This window comes from Etheostoma cragini, chromosome 13, assembly GCF_013103735.1.
Source record: "Etheostoma cragini isolate CJK2018 chromosome 13, CSU_Ecrag_1.0, whole genome shotgun sequence".
NCBI classification, from domain to species: domain Eukaryota; kingdom Metazoa; phylum Chordata; class Actinopteri; order Perciformes; family Percidae; genus Etheostoma; species Etheostoma cragini.
The window spans coordinates 4895526-4920715 of record NC_048419.1 but is presented as its reverse complement, the minus strand read 5'-3'; the positions used below and the strand labels follow the sequence as shown (position 1 = coordinate 4920715).

Sequence of the window (25190 nt, the reverse complement as noted above, 5' to 3'; positions counted from 1 at the left end):
TGAAGGAGACTGAGACAGCCTTTTTAGTAAAGAAAAAAAAAATCTTTATCTTTCCTACTTGGTCATGCATCCAAATGTTCACTTTAAAATGATGAAGGGACATAGAAACGATGGCATCGGTTAAATCTGCCAATGGGTGACTTGCTGAACAAATTAGGTCTTTATGTAAATAAATTATAAGTTGGATCATAAAGGACTATTAAATGAATCATGCACTTATTTAGCCAATACGTTTCTTAATGGCTTCAGGATGAATCCTGTAGTGAGCACACTTTGTCCTCAATTGGCCAAACTGTACATGCTGCCTGCTTATGAAGAAATTAACCTTCAAGAGTTATTATTTCCTTTATAAACGTATTTTAACTTGTTAAAATTTAAAACAGAATCATGAGCCCCACCATCTACTGTCCTCTCTTTACAGTGGAATGTACATTTACTCATGTAATGCACTTAAGATATACATTTTAGGTACTTTTACTTTACTTGAGTCTTTTCTTTTCATGCTACATCTACTCCACTATGTTTCAGAGGAAAATACTGTAATTTTTTCCTCAATACATTAAGTAGAGATAGTTACTTTACAAGTAAAAACACATGTAGTTCATAAAATACTATGTTTTATTACCCGGCCATATATAGGCCTAAAAGTCAAGCTCAAATGAACTGTTTGGATTGTTTCCAGTTTCTAAAATTTGTGGATTTGTCTGCCTTTTAATTTTAGTATGTTTAGTACATTTTTCTGATGATACAGATTTTCAGAGTGATATTAGTACTTTTACTTAAGTAAAGGATACTTGCTGTTGGTCTGTCGCTGTAGTACATGGCTGTTAAAACCACCTCTGCATATCTTTCTATGGTTTTAAAGCCACATTTGTATTGACCTTACTAAACTAAAATCTGCTAAAAATGAAATTAAACTAAACCATGTACTCTAATTCCCTTTTTATCACTTCGGAGTACTTTAATAATGTTCCTCATGGGATTCTAATTCATGAGTTGGAAAGGCAGCCGGGAATATGTGCAGTGTTTCATAATTCCCTGAAAAAATCTGTGTATGTAAGTAGGAAGCATTGTTCATACGCAGCCTCTTGGTGTGGGCTCTAAGTAGGTTTCATATATCAGGTTGGAGGTTTGTGACAGGATAGGACGATAAGATGAGGCCACCTTAACTTATCCTCTGTCTCCCCGGCTTGCGTTGATGTACTGCCTCTGCTCTCCTGTTTTACCTCATCATTTTCTTTTTCCTTCTCTTCTGTCCCTTTTCACTCCTCGCCATGTCAGAGCTTTCCCTTTATTCACCCGCTATCACTTATCTTACATGACCGTTTCTCTATCCATACAGTAGTTGCCCTGACAGTGCACTGTACATTTATTCATAGCTGTTCAATAGTGTTAGTGCAAGACATTTTACAGTTTGAGTATTAGCCTCAAATAATCCTTTTCAAGGGAGACCCGGGTACATGTAAAAAAAAAAAATACTACAGGTGTACGTCACGTACATGTATAACAATAAAATATATTTTGTAATAATTTTTGTAATGAAAAACATACAACATCATTCATTTTTACATGCATGTAATGTTTTGCTCAAGGTGGGACCAACAGTACTGAAAGCAATAATCGTATTGGCTCAAAGACCAATAGGTGACTTAATTTATGTGATGTTCTTAAATAAAGAATTTATGGTTATGTGGTAAGTGTCCAGGTAAGATGACTGACGTTGGAAATGTATAACACGATTAATTAGGCCTCAAGAAAAACATTAAAGCAGAGCGGCAGAATGAATTGCCGGGTCAAGTCTCCTGTTGCCCTGTTGGACAATAAAATGTAACAGCATGGCTAAGACCAAATCACAATGGGGACGTTTTTACTGTAGATGCAATTATTAAACAATAAGAGCTTTTTCAGGCTACTCTTATTTCCTGACTGAAGAGTGTGTATGTTCCTTCCTGTCAAACTAGTCGCAGTCCAAATGTGTCCGCCTGCTCATCACCATCTTTGTTTCAATCCCGTCAAAGGTCTCATCAGTTGTACAAAAACAAAAACATGTGGTGTGATGCTGTACTGCATGGAGTCGTAGTAAAAAGGCTAATTCTCCACAGGTTTAGGTTAGGACACGCCTTCTTTAGGTTTGATATTCCACAGTCTAAAGTGTGCTGTGTGGCTTTGGTAATTAGACTTGTCCCCTGTTGTTTTGATGGTCAACATTTCAGTTTTTGTACTCCGCTCCAACAGACACATTATATTAGATAACATTCAAGTTAAAAGCACAAAAAGCCTGGTTTGTCTATATTTTTTTCTATATCAAACTTTCAATTGCTGAATGTCCATATGTATGAGAAATACACAAACAATGTTGCATAATGTAAAGCTACGACAGAGGGGAGATAATATTCTACTACTTGGCTGTCTCCTGCCGCGCAGAAAACAAGCATTTTATTTTGAAATGGTTACTGGCGGGGAGCACTGTGGAGGAGAGACAATTACACAACTTTTGAATGGTTTTGAATATTTATTAAGACCACACGTCTTTCTGTGGGAAGTTTACATGCTCACTTCATGTCTCGGTAGGTTTCTTACGGCTGCTCCGGTTTCCTCCCACAGTCCAGAGACATGCGGTTAGGTCAACTGGAAATTCTACATTGCCTTTGGGTGTGAGTGTGTTTGTCAGTTAGCCCCCTGATGGACTGGGGACCTGTCCGGGGTGCAATCTCGCGCCCAGTACATGCTGTGATATATAGACTCCAGCTCCTCGCAACCCTGACCAGGAGCATGTATTCATTTCCATCTATGGCTATAAAGAAATGAGAAAGAAAAATGAGAGCTTGAAGAGTGTACATGGTGTACCTAACTATAGGTTATGGCTTAAAAAAAAAAACAATTGCAAGTATTTTTCGAGAGGGAAATTGATGTGATTAACGATTTCTGTTGTGAATTGAACACAGCACAACACAAGCATTCCCATCTCGTGAACATCTAGGGATATTAAAGGTCTTGAGGGTTCGGCATGAATAATTTCAGCCAGCCCTACAGTAGTTCCCTGTGGTGACCTATATAGCTTCATTCATAAAGACCATCTACATTCACAACCTTGTGGACTAACGTGTCAGCACTGTAGAATTACCTCCGTCTAAAAGGTACTCTGTGTGTGCAATCCACTATGTTGAACATAATAATACATAATACAACCTCTTTTTTCTTTCTTAATGTTACACAGCAGGTATATGCATACATTTGTTTGCATTTATTGTTTGTTTATTTCATATTATTGTTTAATATGTGTATGTATGCACCAGCAACCAAGGCAAATTCCTTGCACACTTGGCAATAAATCCCTCGCTGATTTTACACCTACAGAAATTGTTTGTCATGTTTTATTGATATGTATCTGATGATCTGATTTAAAAATGAAAAAAAAAAAAAAACAGGTGCCACCATCTTTTAGGTTAGGTGTTTAGGAAGTGTACATACCCATAGCTGGGTACACATAAGGATGTGTCAGAGTTTGGTTGTAAAATACACAAACACACACACACAAACACACACACACACAGATCTCAGGCTTTTCACATTCACACAAGCTCAATTGGAATATTTAAAGCGTCTAAACTTTACATCACAGCCAAGCGTTGATGTGGTTTCCTGAGTGATCGTGTTCACAGAAATCACTTACCAATCATGGAGTAGAATTCAATAGACCTGCCATGACCACCGTGTTGAATAATTGAACATTAAGGTGTCGTTGTTGCTTCTTAGATCTTCTGTACTTGGTCAATGCGTATGAAAGACACCCTTTGGTTTTTTTTAAAATCTTTTTTTCATTCTCTGCTATTGTATTGGTTGCTCTCTGCCACAATGGAAATAATTGAAGAGGCCACTGTATTGAATGCAGGGGAATAGTTTAGTGCAAAGTAACATGTTGTTCTGTTTGTTGAGGGCAGTAGCCATTGAAAACAAAAGAAAACACAGACTCGGCTGGATAAATCATCATGCTTCTCTTGCAACACTGTGCAAATGCTGAACACAAATGCTGCACAGTTGCTATGGAACCCTCCGTTGCTAGGCAATGGGTTGATTATCAGAGTTTTTTTTTTTTTATATATATAAGAGTCAGAGTGGTGTTTTTGTTGCTGTCCACCAAATTTGCTTTCAGAACTGACAGGTTTTTACAACTGACAGATTCTGTGGAATAACATGACAACGCTATCCAGGATTCAAATGCAATTAATCCAGTGTGATGTGTATTTGTACTCTGGACTGGAATTTGGGCCATACTGATTATTCAAAGGCGCTGTATTTACATGAATTCTGAACATTATGAAAGGTTTCACTGGTAAACATCGATGTTGGGGTGGTGGGGGGAGCAGTGCTTCTTCTTCCAATGTGTGCCATACCAAACCATATATGTGACTGTCTAGCTTCCTGTTCCTCCATGTGCTCATGCTATAAATGCTGCAAAGATATGCCTTCTCTTATGCTGATTTTTTTTCTTGGCACAAGTACAGAATATAACCCAGATATGCCAAAAGATTTAGCTCAGCCCCTAATCTCAGCACCTGTTAGATGGTAATTAATGCTGCTCCCTTTTTTCAAATATCCAATTCATAAGCAGTGGAGTTAGGGAGAGGGACTGTCATTACTGAATGTTGCCCTCTTGTGGTTGCAGACAGATTAAACCTTTTATTAATGGGAAAATAATCCATCCATTTTAATTGTTGATGTTTATAACTTATAACTGCTTTGGCAGTGCGCATTTCTTTTGTTATTTAGGTACGTTGTAAGATTAAAGGGTGGGTTGAAAATCACTGTCGAAAGCAGACATTGGAAATGTTCATAGTCCAAGAAATAGTAATATAATACCCTTTTGGAGGTTTTTGAGGCCAAATACAAAACAAGACCAACGAATACCAGCAGGCGTTGAGACTCTCTCTGCATCCTCCTCTGATAAGAGCTTCCGATGAAACTAACACAACCACACTACTCCCTTTAAATCGAATGAAGCCATGAGTTTTTCAAGTGGCAGACCTATCTGACGTTGCATTTCCGGGATTAAAACTAGCACTGTTACACCTAGCAAAGGCCAGACTAAGCAAAGGCCTCATTTGTCCTCTTCTGTACTTTTCCTTGTAAAGAAGTATGTGCCAAACTAAACAAAACCGTGCAAGTTTGTTTATTTTAAACATTAAAATATTTTCTAATTAATTAAAAAAAAAATCCCATTTTGTCCGACATAGAAGATAAAGCTGTTCTGATATACATATTCTACATCTACATTCTACATCTGAGGAACAAATAAGTGTATGTAGGAGCTTTAGCTGACACTGACAATCTATAACAGAGGCAATTAGTGATTTTTTTAAAATTTGTCAAGCACTCAGCTGATGACTCTCTGACAGCCACGGTGTGGACGTACAGTAAGGGGAACCACATTTACTACAGTACAACCTATGACAACTAGTGCCTGAATTGGTCCCAATTAAGGTGCCAGCATCCAAATTCAGCAATGGAATGACATGCATTGCATGTACCCTAGATATATTTATATTCACACCTTAAAAGGGGGTCCCCAAATAGTTGACCGTTCAAAGATTCAATCTAAGGCGACTGATTTGACTACATATCGAGTCGAATCGTCGTCGTCGTGTCTGAAAATGTGGTTATGAAACAGAATCATTCCAATCCGGCTTTATGGGGGTGCTGAATGTCTGATTTAACATAGAATTGCTTGGTTTTTCCCCAATAAATCATAAAGCCTATTTGGGTATAAATGTCAGCCAAGGACTGTATATACAGTCTATGATATCAGCCTAATAATAATATTGTTAATAAGGGTAATCATGTGGACAAAAGTCAGAAGTGACAGTACTCAGTACTGATGAGTTGGCCCACATCAGGCCCTAAAGACAACCCATTACAGCCTTGTTGACTGCATGGACTGGCTATTTAAATCAGTTTGATTCTGTGTACAACCAAGAATGTTTTTTAAAGCATTTGTCACATTTTCTACAACACTGACCAATACCATGGGATTTGAAGATGGTAGATATCTTGGATCCAGCTACTGTGGTAAGTGGCTTAAATTAGAAAATCAGGATGACCACTCCCTGACAATGGACCCATATTGTTTAGACATGAACGACTCCAAGAAAATTGTTAAATAGGGCAGCCTCCTCGCCCACCACATCAGTTTAGCTTGTCTGCCCCGAGGCTAGATGAGACTGTCAGACTTGAAGCTAAATATGGCAACACATTGTTGGAGTTGAGAGGACAGCACATCATACATAATAAGAAAAGGAGGGGACAGCTAGGCTAAGTAAAAAAACAAACAAGCAACTGTCAACAAGGAGTGGAAATATAATAAGCGCAACAAGATGCATGACTGGCTGCTTTTTGAACCATCGAGGGAATCTACTCGACGCAGCAGCAATCGTCATCGCCAAGTTCCCAACCTTGCTAATAATTCCCTCAGCCGTGATCCAGGTCAATCATCCGATGCAGAAAACCCAATTTACTGTAGATGCTGTGAAGATGATGTACTAATTGTAAACGGTTACCATGGGGATCATCAGGCACGCAGCGCCATTCAGTAAGCACGTAATGTAAATGGTATAGCATTTACTTTCAAAATGCATTGATGTTAGTATTATTAAGGAGGCATTAAAGATAAGAGGAAATAGGCCCACCACACCCCAGCAAGCTGAGCAGTAGTTATTTTTCTGCTTACCGTATGTACAAGATTCCACCATGATTGCAATAAAAAATACCATATGTTTTTGATTTTTTGTTCTATCGATTACTTCCCGTAGTTCTGCTTGATGGTTGATTGGAGACGAGGTTCTGTAAAAGTAATTAGCTTTATCATTTCTACTCTAATAGTAAGGGTGTCTGTGTGCTTTTGATATCAAGGGAAGCTGCTACCTTGTTAGAATGATTGGTCTGAAGTACAGAAATGCTTTTATTAATGGAATAGTTTGTTAATTGTCCTTGAAGTAAATGGCCAAAAACAGCTGATTAAGGTGGGCGTGGAAACCAGAAACCTGATTACTTTTGGGGAAAATACCAACAGGCTTAGGTAAAAACAGATGCCAGGTATTAGAACTACAACTCTGGCAAGAAAATTTGCAAACATCCCTGCTATTGCTGTAGGATTTCTCAATCATTTTGCACTTTGTGATCAATATGTCCTTGGCAAGGAAACAACAGAGCGAACATGGTGATCGGTTTCTTTATCAGCTCAGTTTGAATGCTCAGCACTATAGGACATGAGTGTACTTCATAACTTGGTTGTGTTGCTCACACAGCTATGGTAATTCTCACATTGTGATTCAACCTTTGTTGCCATAGAGAAAGCTGGAGGATAAATTGTACATCCTGACTTGATGCCCACCTCCAGAAGCCCCAGTGCTGCAGTAAACAGTGCCAGTTGAAAGAGAGTCAGAATATTGTAATGTGCTCTAAGCAAAAATAGATGATGGTTAAAGCTTAGAAAGTCTTTTTCACACACAGCTGAAGGCATTGGAACAATTCCTAAATGCCAAATGGAGAATCTCTTTGCATGAATGGGTCATTGATTGATACCTGTCCTCAACAGATATACCATAGTGGATTTTATGGCTAGTAAGTTGCCATTTCTTTTGCACAGCGGAGAGAATCACGGTCAATTAGCACTCCAAAATCCATCGCGACAGACTTCAAGTAATGCATTTGTGTCTGAACTACCAGCTAACCGAACCGGTTCAGCCTCCGGTGAAGAGCTACCGGCATCTACGGCCGTGGTTTGGGTGTGTGGCGGCCCTGAGAGACAGGTAGTTTAAAAGATCGGGGTCGTGGGGGCAGCAGCTCCAGTAGGGGGACCCCAAACTTCCCTTTCCCGAGCCACATCAACAAGCTCCGACTGGGGGATCCCGAGGCGTTCCCAGGCCAGGTTGGAGATAGAATCTCTCCACATAGTCCTTGGTCTTCCCTGAGGCCTCCTCCTAATTAAATAGTGCATCACATTTTCTGGGTAGCCTATATGTGAATGCAACCAGCCTGTCTATTCATGAAATGATAGAAAGACGATAAGGTGGAAATGCTCAAGCAAAGTTTTACCTCATAGAACATTTGCACAGCGTCCTTATTCTCCATTATATATCCTCTTCTCCTCTATTATTGGTACAGTATTACCTCCAACAGTTACCATCCCTTTGCAGTGAGTTTGTGCTCATGCCGAGCACGTGCATTCTCGTTTGCATGCTGGTAGAAAACATGAAATCATTACTCTGCCATCCCTCAAGTGGTCATGAATCCAACCGAGTACCTTTCATTTAGTATAAATTTGATTAAATCTGCCCTGTGCTCTGAGCTCTGTCGCTGTGCCCAGTTCTGGGAGCCACACGCTGGGTTCAGTCTAGAGGCAAAACTGGTTGACAATTCAAGATCAGTGCTTATTGTTTCTTTGTTTTAATGTAGTCACATCTATATCCAGGCCATTAGGAGACATCTGCTGAAAGCTGTTCCTATTGTAATATTGGCCTGACATTAAAATGAGGAGCAGGTTGACACTACTTGGAAAAATAGTGGAAACTGTTAACACGCGGATATGGTAATTGTTCAGAGACAATATGGTTTGCCTGCAGACGGCATGTTATCTTTCTCTCACGTACTCCTTTCGTTTGTATAAAATCCAGACAAAAGGTGACTCCAGTGAACCCTTTGTTTATCTGTTATTGGCATTACTTTTAAAGAATATCCAAGTATTATGAAGAGAAAATCATTCATTTCCTAGACAATGTTGGAAATGAATAGATAAGTGCTTATTTAAAGATGGAAAGAAGGAATGTTCTTGTTCTCCCAATGTGGAAAGTGCAAGTACAGGTGGGAGGTTTTAGTTTAAGAAAGATGTGGTGACAAAGTGAGTTCCTCTGTTTCACTGAAGCAGGGTCAATATGCAGAGAGAGAGAGAGAGAGAGATGTGGTGCTTTCTGTTTTCATCTAGTGAACGAATGTGTACTTTAACGTCTCTAGGGAAAACTGTTGCCGGTTGCCTTCACAAAGCGCGATGGAAAATGGCCCTACTTCCTCCCTTCCTTTTTTTGAAAGAGATGGGTCAAGAAATATGACAAAGCTTCAGGGCATTTAGCGTAGTGGGACGGGGTTACAGGATATTACAGAGAGGAAAGACGGGCCGTTTCGGTCAACTGGTTTGCTGGTTAATATTTTAGTACTAGTATTTGAAAAACAAGCCAATATCCTCAGGAAGGGTCCCATACCCCATAGTAGAAATGATCTTTAAGTCATGTAGATGAATCGTGGTACAGTACATGTTAACAGACTGGTTATGGATATGAGTCAGTTTCCTACATCATACTTTGGGTTGTTTGTCTTTTAACTCTCTGATGGCACATTCAGCAATGTCGAATTCAAACAGAAAGAGCCCAGAGTGTTATAGTAGAAGTTCTGGATGTCTCTGTAATCTCATAAATGAGTTCAGTCACGACTGTTTCCCCTCAGGCTTCGGGGGAGTATTTCCTGACCCTAATACCTCCGGATCGTAGAGCGCAGGATAGTACAGTACAGGAGAGTACATAGTTCCTTTTGCTGCAGAGCTTAGAAATAATGACCCAATTATGATCACATTTTTCTAATTTATGGGTTTTTCACAGCTTCGACCAAACGGTCCAGTTGAGATAATTAAATGCATATTATATGATCCTTTTACTCAAATGAAAGTAGAAATCAGCTGGCGTGGCTGGCAAAAACTCACGTATCCATTGTTCCATCAAAATAGGGTAGCACTCAATAGTAACCACCATTAACAATAGGTGAATTGATAGTTAATTCAACTTTAGGTAATAACTTTCAATTATTTAAAAAATATTAAACAATGGAATGATGTTTACTAATTATTCAGAATGTTATAATGTATGATATTGTATCATTAGTTTAGTGTTATATAAAATAATTTTAGATATACATTGTGGTTAATAATTTGTCAATAGTTCATAATTGTTTAGTAAACCATCTTCAAGAATTATTTGGATGTTATTATAAAGGTGTGACTTTTTTGGCTTATAGTAATTGGTTAATGTAATAAGTGTTTTTCAAAGCATCACGTGACATTACTTTGGCCCCTGTGATCTATTAATGATATGAATTCTGAAATTCAATTTTTTTACATTATAAACATTATATTATATAAGGAATTATTATATTATGATCAGTTGCAACTTGTTAATACCCCTCCAGATAGTCTTCTTTTGGGAATTGAACGTTTAAAAATGATTTCTTAGGTTTACAAAACATTTGGAAATCATTAAAAAATACTTTACATAAAATATAAAATGTTTAAATATGCAAAAATACTACTTAGAGTAACAGGTTTGAGCATTATACTGATAAGTTAACATAAGAAATCCTCATTCCATTGTTTAACAATAAAATACAGTTAATTTATGTTTAATTAGCTGTTAATTTACCATATTTTAGTGTTTGTTATTATAAACTGATACCATATGCAGTGATTGGTCCCCATGTTTCTTTCTACATTGAACTTTAGAACGAACTTGGAAACATTTGATTGACAGAAGCCGCTGGGGAGCACCAATACTACTACTGTGTACTGTGTACTGCATTGACTTGTTAAAGGTGCACTATGAGTTCATGCATGGTCACTTCTGTTGACGTTGCCAGTAAATCTCAAACAAAGCAGAGCAAGCTCCCCCCTCCCCCCATGTATCTGTAACTGTCATGACTAACTGACTAACTGTCACTAACCCTGCTACATGGTTTTCCAAGTCATTAACAATATTATACACCCAGTTGTATGACAGTGCTATTATATTTGCAAGCTGCACCACAATAGCTACTCATAGTTCAGATGGATTCATGCATTAAAAGCAGCACATTAAGTTTAGTTAGGGAGTTACATGTCATTTGCATTCATTGGATTTTTTTTAGTTTGCATGCTTGTCTAAGCACAAAAATGTGTTGAACCACCTTAAAAGTCTCATTCAACGTTGGTCTTGGCTTTACAATCCCTCTGGGTCAATGGGACTTTGGTTAGACTTTGAGTGGGGTGCTTGGAACCCATTCTACTTTCATGCAAGTCTAGTTTTAGTTTTTTTTGGACTAGGGGTTACACTGAACTCTTCTGATGCAATGTACAATGAAATATTCAGTGAACTAAGTTTCACCCAACATAAAATAATACCACAGATAATTTTCCATAGTTTCATCAGAGAAAACTGCCTTGTGATTAAAGCGTGGCCTTACTTGATGAAATTTTACCCATCAATACAGAGATTACATTGGGGAATTGTTAAAAAATATTTTTCATTTAATATCTTTGTACACAAAATGCCTTAGGTCAAATGTGCTCATTCCTCTGTTAGTTTTTTATATTTGATAGAATATAAAATGAGCTCCTACACTATAGTTAGTGCAGGTAAAGTGCAGACTCAAAGCTTTCATTGGCATGTATTTTTTTAGCCATATTCCATAAAAAGAAGTGAAGTCATATGGCCTTTTCATGCACTTAGATTCTTTATTTTTGGATTTTGAAGGCTATTTCGACAGATTAGGGTTATATAAGCACATTTATACATAGTCAACAATATTTATGGCATCTGAACTGTGCAAGTCTGCAACCTACATCACTATGACACATGCTGTCTCCAGTAACAGTCAAGATCTTTTTTTCCATTCTTTTTTTTGCATTTCAAAGTGTTGTATTTTGAGAGGATTTAGAAGAAAGGGGAAGTTGTAGATCTGTTCTGGTCGAACCGTGACTTTGCACCTTTTTTTTTTTGACTAAGTCTTTTGTGAATCTTTGGGGAATGAAACCTCGCAAAGTTTAAAGAAAAAAGAAGAAATGTGAAAAAAAATTGATCTAAAGAGATGTGCAAGGACAAATCCAACGAAGAACAAACAACTTACTTCTAGCTGCTTGTGACCGGGAGGGTATGAAAACTGTTCAGTTCTCGTCATTAACGTCTTCTGTTTTGTTCTTGAGTGAGAGATATGGACATAGAAAAAAAGAGTGGCAAAGAGAGAGAAAAGGAAAAATAGGATGGATATATACTGTATATATAAAGAGCAATGTGTAAATCCTATTTGAGGAAAAGTAGATTCTGTACCTCTTGATTGTGATGATACACGCAAAAATGACATATTGAAGTACAGCTGTTTTCTGTGTTGTTTATGATCCTTATGCTAATGCCATTTTCACCATAATACAACATTATGTGAATGTACTGATTCAGCACACCCTCATAAACCAATCACTGAAATGTTTCTGCTGTTTCTGTTTTCTGTGTCAGCACTTTATATGTTGTGGCCTGATCATTCTCACTGCGGCAATACAAGGCTGACACGGTTTGAAGAGGAAAGGACGGAGAGGAAGCGTGTTTAGGTGTTGCGGACTAAAAATTCATAGGAGAAAGAATTTGTAATGAGAAAACACTGAGTATCAGTGTCAACAAATCTGTTCACTCACAAAATCCACTGCCTGGGGTAACGGCTTCTCTTTATTTTGCTGCTTGCTAGAAAATGTATCAAGCAAAGAACAGATAAAAGGAAGAAAAAGACATTGCTTTGAAAAGACTCCAGCTTCCTCACTGCAGTTCTGCGTGTAGCTTTATGAAGGCCAAGATGGCGCCATTATTGTTTATAACCTTTTTAATACCTTAATAAATGCACCAATCATCAAGGCAAATTCCTTGTGTTACTTACTTGATAATAAGTTTATTCCTATTCTCCTCAGAGAGTCTGTTTTGACCCGGCAGGTGTAGTTGTAGTGGGATGCTAATATTCCAAAAATTTGTTTGCATAACACCTAATCTGAAAAGTGCTGACAACAACAAAATAATAAATCCCAGGTTAGAGAACTCGAGGCTCAGGGAATACAAAACATGGTCATTTATCATTGCATTTATTTAAAATGTATTGGAAGCACAAAGATGTCTAAAGTCACCCACTCTTAGTTTCAGTGACTGTGTGTACATGGACACTGTGAAATGGATAATCCTTGTAAAACTTAACTCGTGTGAATATTGAAGTGGGCTAAGTGTTATCTGCACATGCAAGGGAGTTGATGTGCTTAGCTGTTTACATGTCAACAGCGTGTACGGTAATCATGTAACCTAAGCACAGTCTGCTTATCCCGGTCCTTGCTAGCCTAGAAATTAGGATGGATGAGTGCGTTTTCCCTGTGCTGTTTCACAAGTACAAGCTGAGAGTAACTGATCTTTGCTTTCTGTTTTATGTATAGTATGTGAGCAGCAAAAACAGATTTGAATTTTTCATCAACGTATAGTTCAATGTGTGCAAATAATGCATAATGGAAGTGTTCTAGCTGATGTTGATCTTTTCTAGCCTGGCGTTGCCAGACTAATTCACAAGTACATTTTAATTTGCAAACTCTCAGTTCATTTTTGATTTCCAAGGAGCACGGACCAAAATGCCTCTGCATCCATACTTCTGTCCTGCAAAAAATGTAATATACAATATCTGATGTGAAGTGGAAGATGTATGTAACTGAAAATTATCAAGTAGTTTTAATTGAGAATTTAAAACGTGTTTAAGAAAATTAAGTGGAATTTAAAATAGGGAAATGAATGTAACATTATCAATACAACAATTATCAATATATTTATCCAAATAAACTGCTGTATAGCACCACCCTTTGAACTGAGACAAGATGGAATATACAGTATGTGTGCATATGATGTATTTGTATGGGTATGTGTGGGATATGCGTACATACATTTGTATCTCTACATTTTTCAAATTTTTCAAATGCTAGCTATCTTACTTATTATATATCGTATTTTAACAGTGTTTATTATTGCATTTTTTAGCTTCTGATTGGTTTCTATGTTTGTTTTTAAGGTTGTCCGATGCAGCATCATTTCTTTCTACACTGCACTTCCCAAAGTGTTTTTGGAATGACAATCAAAATAATCTTGAATTTATTTTGCTTTGTGCATTGGAAGTGCATTCCAATTACAGTAGTTGCATGTTATATTTCTTCTACTTTTTTCCAGTGATATCAGTTTTTTTGGTTGTTCCCTTAGGTCCTCCAGTCATCGTAGGAATGAGCATCAACATAGCGAGCATTGACTCCATCTCAGAAGTAAACATGGTAAGTTACAAACTTCTATGTCCAGTGATCCCTCACTGGCTTCCCACCCACAAACACTGCCAGTTGTGATTGTTGGACTGGATGACCGAGCCAGGCCGGTCGTCTTTCCACTCAACATCTTTCACGCGAAACATAAAAATGACTAGTTTTTTTAACTACTGATAGTTTTCTCACAGTGTAATCCTTACACTACTTTGCCAGACAGCGCTCATTGTTTTGCTGAGTTGTGAAGAAGGCAATAAGGCCGGTGTCTGAGTGACGTCATTCTTAGCACTCTTACTCAGCGTGAATCCTCCCGTATTATGAGGCAGCTTTATTTTTATGTGTTGTTTTCTTTCTTTCTTTTTGTTAGTTTGTCTTGCTTTTGCTGCTGGAGCAATCCAATGCTCATTTTTATATTGTGTGAAATTTCACGCCGCGTGATATTTATAGAAAAAAAGAAATGCTTACGGATTAAACAAAAAGCTAAACTGCTCGACAGTCAAGTGGCAAAAAGGTGTCTTTAATCAAATCTGCAGTTGATATTGCTCATTTTTAATGATTGATGTGATCAAAAGGGTTGATTGATTTGTTAAGGAATTTGGCTGAGCGCCTCTAAGTGATGTCCCACGTATTTTAGGCAACTTTTTTGTCACATACAGCAAACATCTCCTCACTATCCGCTAGCTGCCTGTCTCCAGAACACACAACGCGGTCTCTGTAGACAGCCCAGGGTCTACACACTGTGCCCACCTGCACCACGAAGCATGCACAGTGTTCCAGCCAATAACCGACAAGAAGGATTGGGGGCGAGGTTTAGTGAGCGGAAGCACAGAAAGGAAGAAGTAACGTCACCCAACATTGCTCAGAGGTCCTTTAAGACCTGTGTGCATGCAGTGGTCTAGTCTACGTGATACGTAGGTATACGCAGTAGACCCACTAGGAAATCTCCAGGATTTCCAAATACCCACTTAACAACTTATATACATATTTTTGTGACAGAACTTTCACGTCAGATATTTTTATTCACAAAAACGTGGTCGTATAATGTAACTGCAAACTGAACTAACACTGCAGAATATTCGGAGAGACTTTTTCTATTTCCTTTCATTGTAGTGTGTGCGGAACGACCAGGCCCCAAATGCTCCGCCTACAACAACGCCAGTATCCTCCCTTAACCACACATTTAAGACAAATATATAGTATTTTTATTATCTCCCTGTTGCTTTGGGGTCTACTTTTGTGATCCAGGCTTAGGTCCCTGATGAGAAACCCTCCTTACTGCTTTATATTCCATTATATTTTTGATATATTTTGAAGGTCATCTGTGTTTTCCTTCTCATACGATAAATAAAGGTATTCCCACTATAAATTGGTGCAGAAAAGTGTATCAGAATGCAGGAAATTAGTCTTTGACTTGACACCCAGACCCCACACTTTGATATGCCTCTCACCCCCAAAGGCCCATTCTGTGTCAGGGATAAATAAAGAGTGGTACAGTGTACCCACTATACAGTAGACTAAACCACTGCATGTGTTCAATCACTTAATCATCATACCTTTCAATACAAAATACTTTGAATCATTAATTACAAAAAAGGCTGTGAGGGATACTCACTGTCTTAAATGAGAGCTGTTATAAAGCGTTTACAGGTTCATACTTGTACTTTGTACTTGTACTAGAACATGTTAACATGCTCTAATGTTCAAAACACACTTTATTTTTCTCATACTGCCCAACCGCCCATGGCTGCTGCACCTGTATTCCCACTCTGCCTGAGACGCTCTGTTGGAGCGCTTGCGTCTTTAAGCCCCCCCCTCCCATTACAATCTACTGCTAACCACAGTGGATTGTAATGGAATATAGTGGCATTTTCCCCCCAAAAATCAGTAATAAAACCTTCTAAACCATCACTACACAACTGTTCCAGCAGGAATCTACGGAGCCCCCCTGGTGGTCAGCTGAGGAAAATAAAGAAATGTATAAACGTGAGCAAAATAGGAAAGATATTCTATAGTATATACTGTATTCTTACCTTAATTATAACGTGTCTCCTTCTAGTTGTACCACAGCACTTACTGTTAAAACAGAAGTTTGTAGACACTAACTTATTTAATCATTAATTTAGTAGATATTTTTGTGTTGGTGTTGTAGTTTAAATACCTCTAAGCACCCCCGGATGCTACTAGAGACCAATCTTATTTCTCAATGTTGGAGTACTCGGTTATCAGTTTGTAGCTCGTTGTTAACCTTACGTTAGGAAAGATGCATCATCTGTGATTTAATATCACTTCGCTATAGAGTAATTGATCCCAGAAGTTTGACTCTATGAATATCTTTCCTACTTTGCTCACGTTCCATAAACCGAGAGCACGGATTATGAATCTGTTTAGGTCTTTCTTTCTCTGCTGACCCCAGGGGGGGTTTGTAGGAATGTGATCTGAAACTCTTTAAAAAATTAACAACATTTGCAACCCAGATTACAGGTTTCTCTGACATTGGCATGCAGCTATATGTGGCAGGGCATGTAATGCAAACACTGCAGTAGCCGCCTGCCTGGAGCAGATAATGACCATACATAGAAAACCGGCTCAGCATGACATCATACGAAGCAGACGTTTGGAAAAAAAACAAAAAACGGAGCATTCAGAACAGTGGGAAATCTGAGGTTTGGGTTTGCAGAGATTTCTTTTAAATTTCCCTTTGACCGCGTTTATTATGAAAATCATAACATTATACTATAGATTCGATAGAAAATACAGAAAAGCATAATGTCTCCTTTAACATGCATCATCATGCTTGAACACATGACCTGAGATTAATGACACACCGTATTTAAAATCATTGGACTGTAGGTTACAGATGAAGCCAATATGTATCTGTCTGACTGTATATTACTTTGAACAGAGAGGCAACGATGCATTAGCTTAAGCGTTTTCCCGGTTAGATACAGTTTAATACAGGAGTACTAGCACAGCTGTATTTAATGGCTTGCTAACCACGTCCTATTTTACAAATACTGAGCAGTTCAGTTTTTCTGATTTTGTGAAAAACCGAAACAATTCCATGATCTAAAAGCATAAAAACAGTGTTATACTGCCCTCGTAGGAGATGCATTTCTTCTCTCACCGTTGAAGCTTTATGAGAGTTGCTTATTCCTCTTTTTGCCCTTCATTAAATTAAATTGTGGTAAACCACTGAATAGAGGCATTTTAAATCTTTTACATGGTCACGTCTGTTAGTAAACACCACCTTGTTCTTGTCCTCTACATTAATCTGTCAGTTCTAATTTTAGGACTGGAATCAATATTCATCTTAATTTTTTATTTTTGTCTGTGATCTATGATGCACGTTTATTGTATCCTAGTATTTCAGTTATATTTATATTATGTGCTGTGTGACTGATTTTGCTGCTGTAACACCAAAATTTCTCATTTTTTTCTATCTATCTATCTATCTGTCTGTCTATCTGTCTGTCTATCTGTCTGTCTATCTATCTAGTTATCTATCTAACATCTATGTTCATGAGTTACCTCAAGTTTGATAAACCATTCCCACTAAATATGAAGGGGTTGCTGAAATTGGGCACCAAAAAACAAACAGAAAAGGCTTTTTTTATGCCAAATTGTTCCTGTAGCTCATGATCTTGTGCACAGTACAAGTAAAATGTCTGTGTCTGTGACTTCATATATGTGTTTCTTTCTCCCCAGGACTACACCATCACTATGTATTTCCAGCAGAGCTGGCGAGATAAGCGTTTGGCCTATGGTGAGCTGAAGCTAAACCTGACTCTGGACAACCGTGTAGCAGACCAGCTTTGGCTCCCTGACACCTACTTCCTAAATGACAAGAAGTCCTTTCTTCATGGTGTGACAGTAAAAAACCGTATGATCCGACTGCACCCAGATGGCACTGTCTTATACGGGCTGAGGTAACAGACGCTACATCGGCATGTCTCATTTAAATCTGTGGCTAAACAATACTGTATATTTCTTGTTGTTTGGTTTTGTTTTCTGCATTTCAACATGTACCTACTGGGTGAATCTTAACTATTGGTACTAATTTGCAGAGAAGATTTATAAAAAGTGAAAAACAATGATGTCAAAAGATAGTTTTTTTTATTTCACTCAAACTGACAGTTGTGCGTCAGTCAGTCCTGTCAGTACTGTGATACTGATTCAGCAACACAGCGGCACCGGCGGGGTTTTATTTTAATACACGCACAGTCTAAAGCTAAGGGCGTGTTCTGATCACTTAGTAGTTCTCATATTAAATATGATTCCCAACCAGAAGGAGCAACAATGCTCCTTCTGCCCAGTGCACGCTGGGAGTTATCCATAAAATGAAGGTGGTACAATATAGAGAAAGGATGGGTGGATTATTTGTCAAATTTTACTTTTGGAAAGATTTAGATGGATATACAGGAAAAAAAATATTTCATTGGTTCTAGGATAGGCTTTACCCCTCCGTGACCCTGAAACAGCATTAGCACATACAGAAAATGGATAAATGGCATCAGTAGTATTTAGAAATCTAGAGCAGGGGTCTTCAATGTTTTTTAGGCCAAATACCCCTTAGCTAAAAGAGAGAAGGAGTAGGGACCCCCTACTACTGTGTGTGTGTGTATATATATATCATGTTTTAATGTGGAAGACACAGTGAATCCTATGTACCTATATGGCTACTTTACCCATAAATTAAATGTTGTTTTTTTTCACAAAAAGGCCAGATTATCTTTCCTAATAATAGATTGGATTCATATTATTGTCTATTTTCAGACATGTTTGAATTTTTGAAAAAATAAACTTTCAGAAACATTTTAGACATAATTTAGCAGCCCAGGACCCACAAGGGGTCACGGGCCTCCTGTTGAACTTCTCTGATCTAGGACAAGAGCAAACACTTATTTCAATATAAGAAAGAGAAAAAAGAAATACTTAATTGACGGATGTGAAGGAGGAGTAATTTTTGCCGACAGTAGACTGCTGTAGACCCGGGCATGCTCATGATAACTTTTAATCAGAGACCTGCTGCCTTCATCATTGGCTCTGTAATGTGGAAGTAATACAGCAAGTCAAAATGTTGATAACTTCACATGTGGCGCCAGAAAAACAACATCACCGCTGCTAGTGTTCTGGTCCTGTGGCAGGAGGAATTATGAAAGATGTATTTTTGGCAAGAAAAACAGGCTTTAAAGCTTTATTTATAAAATGAATTGTCTAAAAACATCTTGGTGTGAATCAGGAAAAACAATAACAATAGTTTGGAAGGAGAGGGGTACATTCAATCTAAGATTAAATAAGAAAAAATAAAAGTTCAAAATACTGGAAAATGTGCAAACGTGCACAGAGGGACCCATCTCGAATCCCTTGGGGACGGCTAAAAGTATGAAAGCGTCCTGAGGTTTGTTAAAGCACAGAATGGATTGTTGCTTTTCTCAACACGAGTCATTAAAACAAAGTAGTTTGATGGAGGCAAAGAATCTGGGAGCATGTCTTCTTCCATGAAAAAAAACAAAAAATGCAGTGATGAATTATTAACACAATAATCAGTATTCAGGAACCTTGAATTACTGAATTGGTGCCGACACAAAGGGAGATTTGATGGCAGGAGTTTTTCTTTTCTCCTTTTATGGCTCTTCACGAGGTATCAACTTTGTAGAAATGCAATCTCACTGCTGCTGAAATGTCTGCCTACTAGATGGATCTTTAAGGTTTTTTCTTTACCCTCTGTGACACATGGGTCCGGCAATGTACAAGTGCAATCTTGGAGCAGCATGGTGCCGCCCTGAGAAGGGTCTGGAGCAGGATGAATGTAACATTTGTTAGAAGAATACGTCAGGAGGTACCGATTGGGCGTGCTTCAATAAAGGCCAATCAAATCACCCTCTGTCTTGCCCCTTCTGCTGCTGTTCAACGGCTACTGAGCTAAAACCCAATGACCTCATACATCCTAAAAGCAGTTGTAGATTACATGAAGATGAAGTAAGAATTACCCATTTAATTCATCAATAATCAATGAATTAAATAATTCTTCTGATCGTTTTAAATGTGTACTAGATAAAAAACGTCAGTAGTGGAGGAAGTAATTAGATCCTTTACTTAAGTAAAAGCACTCATTCCACACTGTAAATATACTCATTAACAACGAAAAGTGTTGCATTGAAAGTGTTACTTAAGTTAAAGTATGTAAGTATCATCAGGAAAATGTACTTAAAGTATTAAAAGTACTCAAAGCAGAAAAACTGTAATGGTGTGTAACGGTCTAATCATTTCAGCTGTACTTGTAGGCCGGAATATTTTTGGGTAGTTTATTTCATAACACAATATTGTATTTTATAAACTACATGTAAAAGAGAATAGAATGACTTTATTGTCATTATACACAAGTGCAGTACCTGTGAAACAGATTGAAGCAACCCCTTTACAGTGTCAACACGAAATATAAAAATATCAAATATAAGTAGTGCAGAGGAAGAAGGAAAAAAAGAAAAGGGGGGGGGGGGGGCGTGGTGCACAGTTCCTGAGAGCAACTAAATACATACTGTATATAAAATAGTAAGAAAGATAAAGGGTTTGTATACACATTAAGCAAATAATATAGTTATTGGTGTATCAAATGTCCTGTATATTAAATATTGCACAGTAATGAGATTACATGGTTAAACATTAAATATTGCGCAGTAATGAAATTAATTAATTAACATGCTTTGTGTGCAAAACTCGCATTAATGTAGTGGGAGTAAAAAGTACAATGTTTCTCTCTGAAATGTAGTGGAGAAAAGGTAGAAAGTAACATGAAAAGAAAAGACTCAAGCAAAGTACAAGTACCACAAATTTGTACTTAAGCACAGTACTTGAGTAAATGTGCGTTACACTCCACCCCTGAAAAACCTATATGTGTGCCTCCACCAAATAAAGCAGGTAGAAACTTTTATTTTTTAATGACATTTGGTGCCAAAATGACGCAAAAAAAAGGGGTCCCTGCTGCTCCTCTCAGCGTACGTACCTCAGCAGATTCAGGTTCCTTTGGAGGAACAAAAGTACAAAGCGGGTACAAGCATAGTAAAAATGGACTTGTGCCAGAAGAAAATAGGATTACACCTGCATTTGCACCTCTATTGGCTTTATGCCTGCATAAAACAGAAGGATAAGACTGTTGCTAGGGACACTAGCATTCTCCAACATCTCATCTTCAAGCATCACCCACTGCAGTAATGGTAAAAGGCAGATGGCGTCAATCCCGTCCATCTGTCCTCCAGACCATTTCTTCAGCCATGCACGGTACTTAGAAGCAGTGCATAATCTGCATGCCATGGGGATTTCAGCACCTTTACAAGCCTCCTGTAAGCATGCAATCAAATGGCTTTGTGATAATGTTTGACTTTGCCCATAGGGTTGTGTTGACATATAGATGTAGGGTAACACAATAGATGTAACTTTAACAGTACATGTTGCGTTCTCAGTTCCTCTCGAGTTTGATCGCCACAGGTTTTTGTTGTCTTAAATGCTTTTTCTTGTAAAGACCGCCCTTTGGAGTGCTACTCTGGTGCCCAGTAAACTGCAAAACTGTGGACAATCACATTACACACACTACTGCACCTAGCACTGCGCTCTCACCTATCCACTCACTGTGAAATGTGCTGATACTGGTGTTTGTCTTTTTCTGAAACCATTATTTACCCTGATTCCTAGTGCTCGCATTGATTTTAATCCGAGCTGTGCTGATTTGTGTTGATTAACCACCCTCTATTTTTGTATTCATTTGAAGTCCAAGCTCTACTTGGCCACATTTTTTTTCACCCACTGATCTCGTGTTGAGCGTTAAATGGTGCATTCTCTGTACTTTCAGTCTCTATTGTTTGGATCAATCATTTAGATTGCATCAATTATATTGATTTGATTTGATACACTTAGTCCATTGTTGTCCTTGTTGCTGAATCTTCCATGTTTGAAAGCACTCGTAGTGACTTTTGTAGCATACAGCACACTAATCAGCGCTGCCTCATGGTCGTTGTAGTATTTAGAGCATGGCCCCCAGTCCTTCCAAGTTGACTGGCAATATTGGGGAGTAACTAGTTACATGGAACAACGTTATGTAATTAAATTGCAAAATAGAGGTAACTGTCATCTGTAACTGTTCCTGGGAAAATAATTGGAAATTAAATTACAGTTATCCACAAAAATAGTTTACAGTGGGGGTTATATCTGAACATTTTCTGTAAAAAGAGAGGCTATATGTTGAAGATTATTGATTTTTTTGCTTGCATGTTTATCATGTCTTCTTTTGCCATTTCAAGCTATAGTAGAGTAAAGTTTGACGCCTAACGATTAGTTCTCCTGTCATCTGACAGTTAAATTGCCTCTCAAGCTGTCATTAAAAATGTAATTGAAATAGTTACACCGCTGTTACATTTTAAATAGGGTAACTTGTAATCAGTAACCTATTACATTTCCAAAGTAACCTTCCCAACATGGGTGACTGGTACCTGCGGGTATGTGTGTTTATGTGCTGCAGATTCTTCCCATTGTCCAATGAGCAGTGATGGAAAGAAACTGAGGAGGTTTACTCAAGAAGATTTTTACATTGGTGTCCTGATACTTTTAATTAAGTAAACAATTTAGTACCACTGCCAATGAAATGTAAATATAGTGGATTGGAGACCATAATTAATTTCCCCGAGGGCGGCCATGCATTGTGAGAATCAAACGACGGAGGACGGATGATGTACTGCGGGTCCAAAATAAAAATACAATCTGGAAAACTGCCCCCAACCATGTCCCCTGACTGAATATTTATTTTGCAAACCTTGCTGAAATTGCTATTTTTGTATACTTGAGATATACTGTAGCTTGATTTCAAACTTTATTTTTATGTGAAGAGGAGGGAGGGGGACGGTCTGAAGACTGCTGAGTGGTGCAGAAGAGCATTTGAGTGTTGCAAACAAACAAAGTCATTCCAAACATCAATAAAAGAAGTCTGTGTCAGTAGAAAGTGTCCAGCCCCGTGTGCATTTTAGAGCAGCTTTTGTCTAACTTGCCAGTGAGTTGAGAGGCTGAATCATTGATAGCGGACTGACAATCCAGTTTGGAAGTGCACCGGGTCCTCAGAGCATTGAGGGCTTTGTTGAGCTAAGCTTTTGCCAGATGGTGATTTCTCTCTTCCCATCTCGCGTTCCTCTGTTTATTAAACCATGATGTAGTACTAGGATCTTTTTTGGTAAGCAAGCTGCCTCACAGAGAGGGCTACAGGAGTAGACTGTGTAGGTGTCAAAACTATTGCTCATATATCTGAAAGCTTCACTGTCTGTAGTGCTGTAGTCTTGCACTGCCATGGTGCTGCTGCGGAGGGTCTGGCTAGTCCACAAAACATTCTGGGATGGGAGTAAAAATGTGCTCTGAAATACTGGCATACCTTTAAACTGCAGGTAAATAGCCTCAGGAAGGATCTTGTTAGGGTGGTATGTAGGGAGGCGAGCTCTGGAATCAAAATGGCTGTGGAGCGTGTGAGGAGAATTTTACTCCCAAAAAAAAAAGATTAATATAATTTCATTGTCGGTTCTAGCTCGTAGGATGTTTCCTGAATTGACCAGAGTTTCGAGATGTAAATGAAACGTCGTCGGTATAGACTGAGGCTCTGTGAGCTTTTAGTTGTCACGTAATGCTTGCACGATACATGGTCGGAAAAGCCAAAAGTGGCCTGTGGCCGGGTTGGATCAGTGGGTGGGGCAGGCTCACATGTGCTTGGAGGTTGTGCCTCGACGCAGAGGTCCAGGGTTCAGGTCTGACCTGAGACAATTTCCTTTCATGTCTTCCCCCTCTCTCTCCCGTTTCTCACCTAGCTGTCCTATCAAATAAAGTTGCCTGTAGAAATGAGTGGAATGCACCTTTTAATTGGGTTAAACTTCCTCAGATTCTGCGTCTGCTAGAAAGCTCTTGGTCGTCTCATGACCTCTTATTCAAACTGACAAAACAACACAAACCTTCTAACATTGCATATCATGTTGAAGTCTACAAAGTAAAGGGACTGCTGAGTGTGGGACTGCTCAGGTCTGAGTCTGCTGCTGACCGTCTCTGGTGGGACTGTAAGTTGCTGACCTACATCTGCTGACCTATCCAAATCCCAGGCCCTCGCCGTGAGCCGTCCCAACTCAATGAGGATTCTCCCCCGACTTGTTAACTGTCACATATAAAGTCAATTTTTTCGTCCTGTCTTTTATTTATTTTTTTTCCTTCTCTCTGCCAGCGGGTGAAGAAATCATTGCTGCTGCCAGGGTTTCACTGCTTCACTGTGCTACCAAGGGTATTGTCTTTTAAGAACAGTAACTGTGTCTTGACAGGGTATGTCTTCCTGTTTATGATCACGGAGGACACAGGAACGCACTACAGCTTTAGGTTTCAGGCGGCACATTTTAGTTGTCTCCACTGCATACAATAAGATGCAACTTTGGCGTACCTTTTTTGTGATGTATTTTTGTTACCACTAGTTCACTGTTTAGGACCAAGGCTGCCGTTATGATGTGTTAGAAGTTTATATAGTTCACTTTCATAAGACCTGGAGGTGCTGTACTTGAAATATTGAAAAAGAAGTGGTCTGGGATTGCCTCCGCACAGCTCTCAAAGACCTTAGAAACAAAGAACAGAGATGCTCAGATTACTACCCACTCAGGAGTATGGCTTTCGTTTTTTCCTGTGCATGAATGAAGCCCTGCACAATGGGTTGGGTGAAGAACGGGCCACAGCGAGTGACTCAGATTGCCACCTTGAAAATACAAATGCCCTTTTGTTTTGTAAAATAGTCAGAATCTTTCTAAATGACAAAATGAAATGCTTATTCTACATAAACTTTAAATACTATAAGTAAATTAAAAAAAATTAAAAAAAATTAAATTTAACAAATAATTTCTTATTTCCTTGGTTTTTATTTGTCATATACAGATATTCAGTGATGATTGTTGTCTGATATGTATATTGATCCAATGGTTCAAAGTCAAGTCTCCTTTTGGGCATCCAACAAGATGATACTATATACAGTAAATAGGCGCAAAATCTGTCAAGACACATCTGCACCAAACAGAGTGTGTGTGTG

The 25190-nt window shown here is 38.4% G+C and overlaps 1 protein-coding gene across 2 annotated transcripts in view; it reads left to right on the top strand.

Annotated features, from left to right (window-relative positions):
* Positions 1–25190, top strand: part of gabrb4 (gamma-aminobutyric acid type A receptor subunit beta4) — a 60385-nt gene that overhangs the window by 18465 nt on the left and 16730 nt on the right. For both annotated transcript variants that reach the window (XM_034889209.1, XM_034889208.1), the window contains exons 3-4: positions 14055–14122; positions 17813–18033. In XM_034889209.1, coding sequence (XP_034745100.1) covers positions 14055–14122; positions 17813–18033 — 289 coding nt within the window. The remainder of the gene's footprint in view (positions 1–14054; positions 14123–17812; positions 18034–25190) is intronic.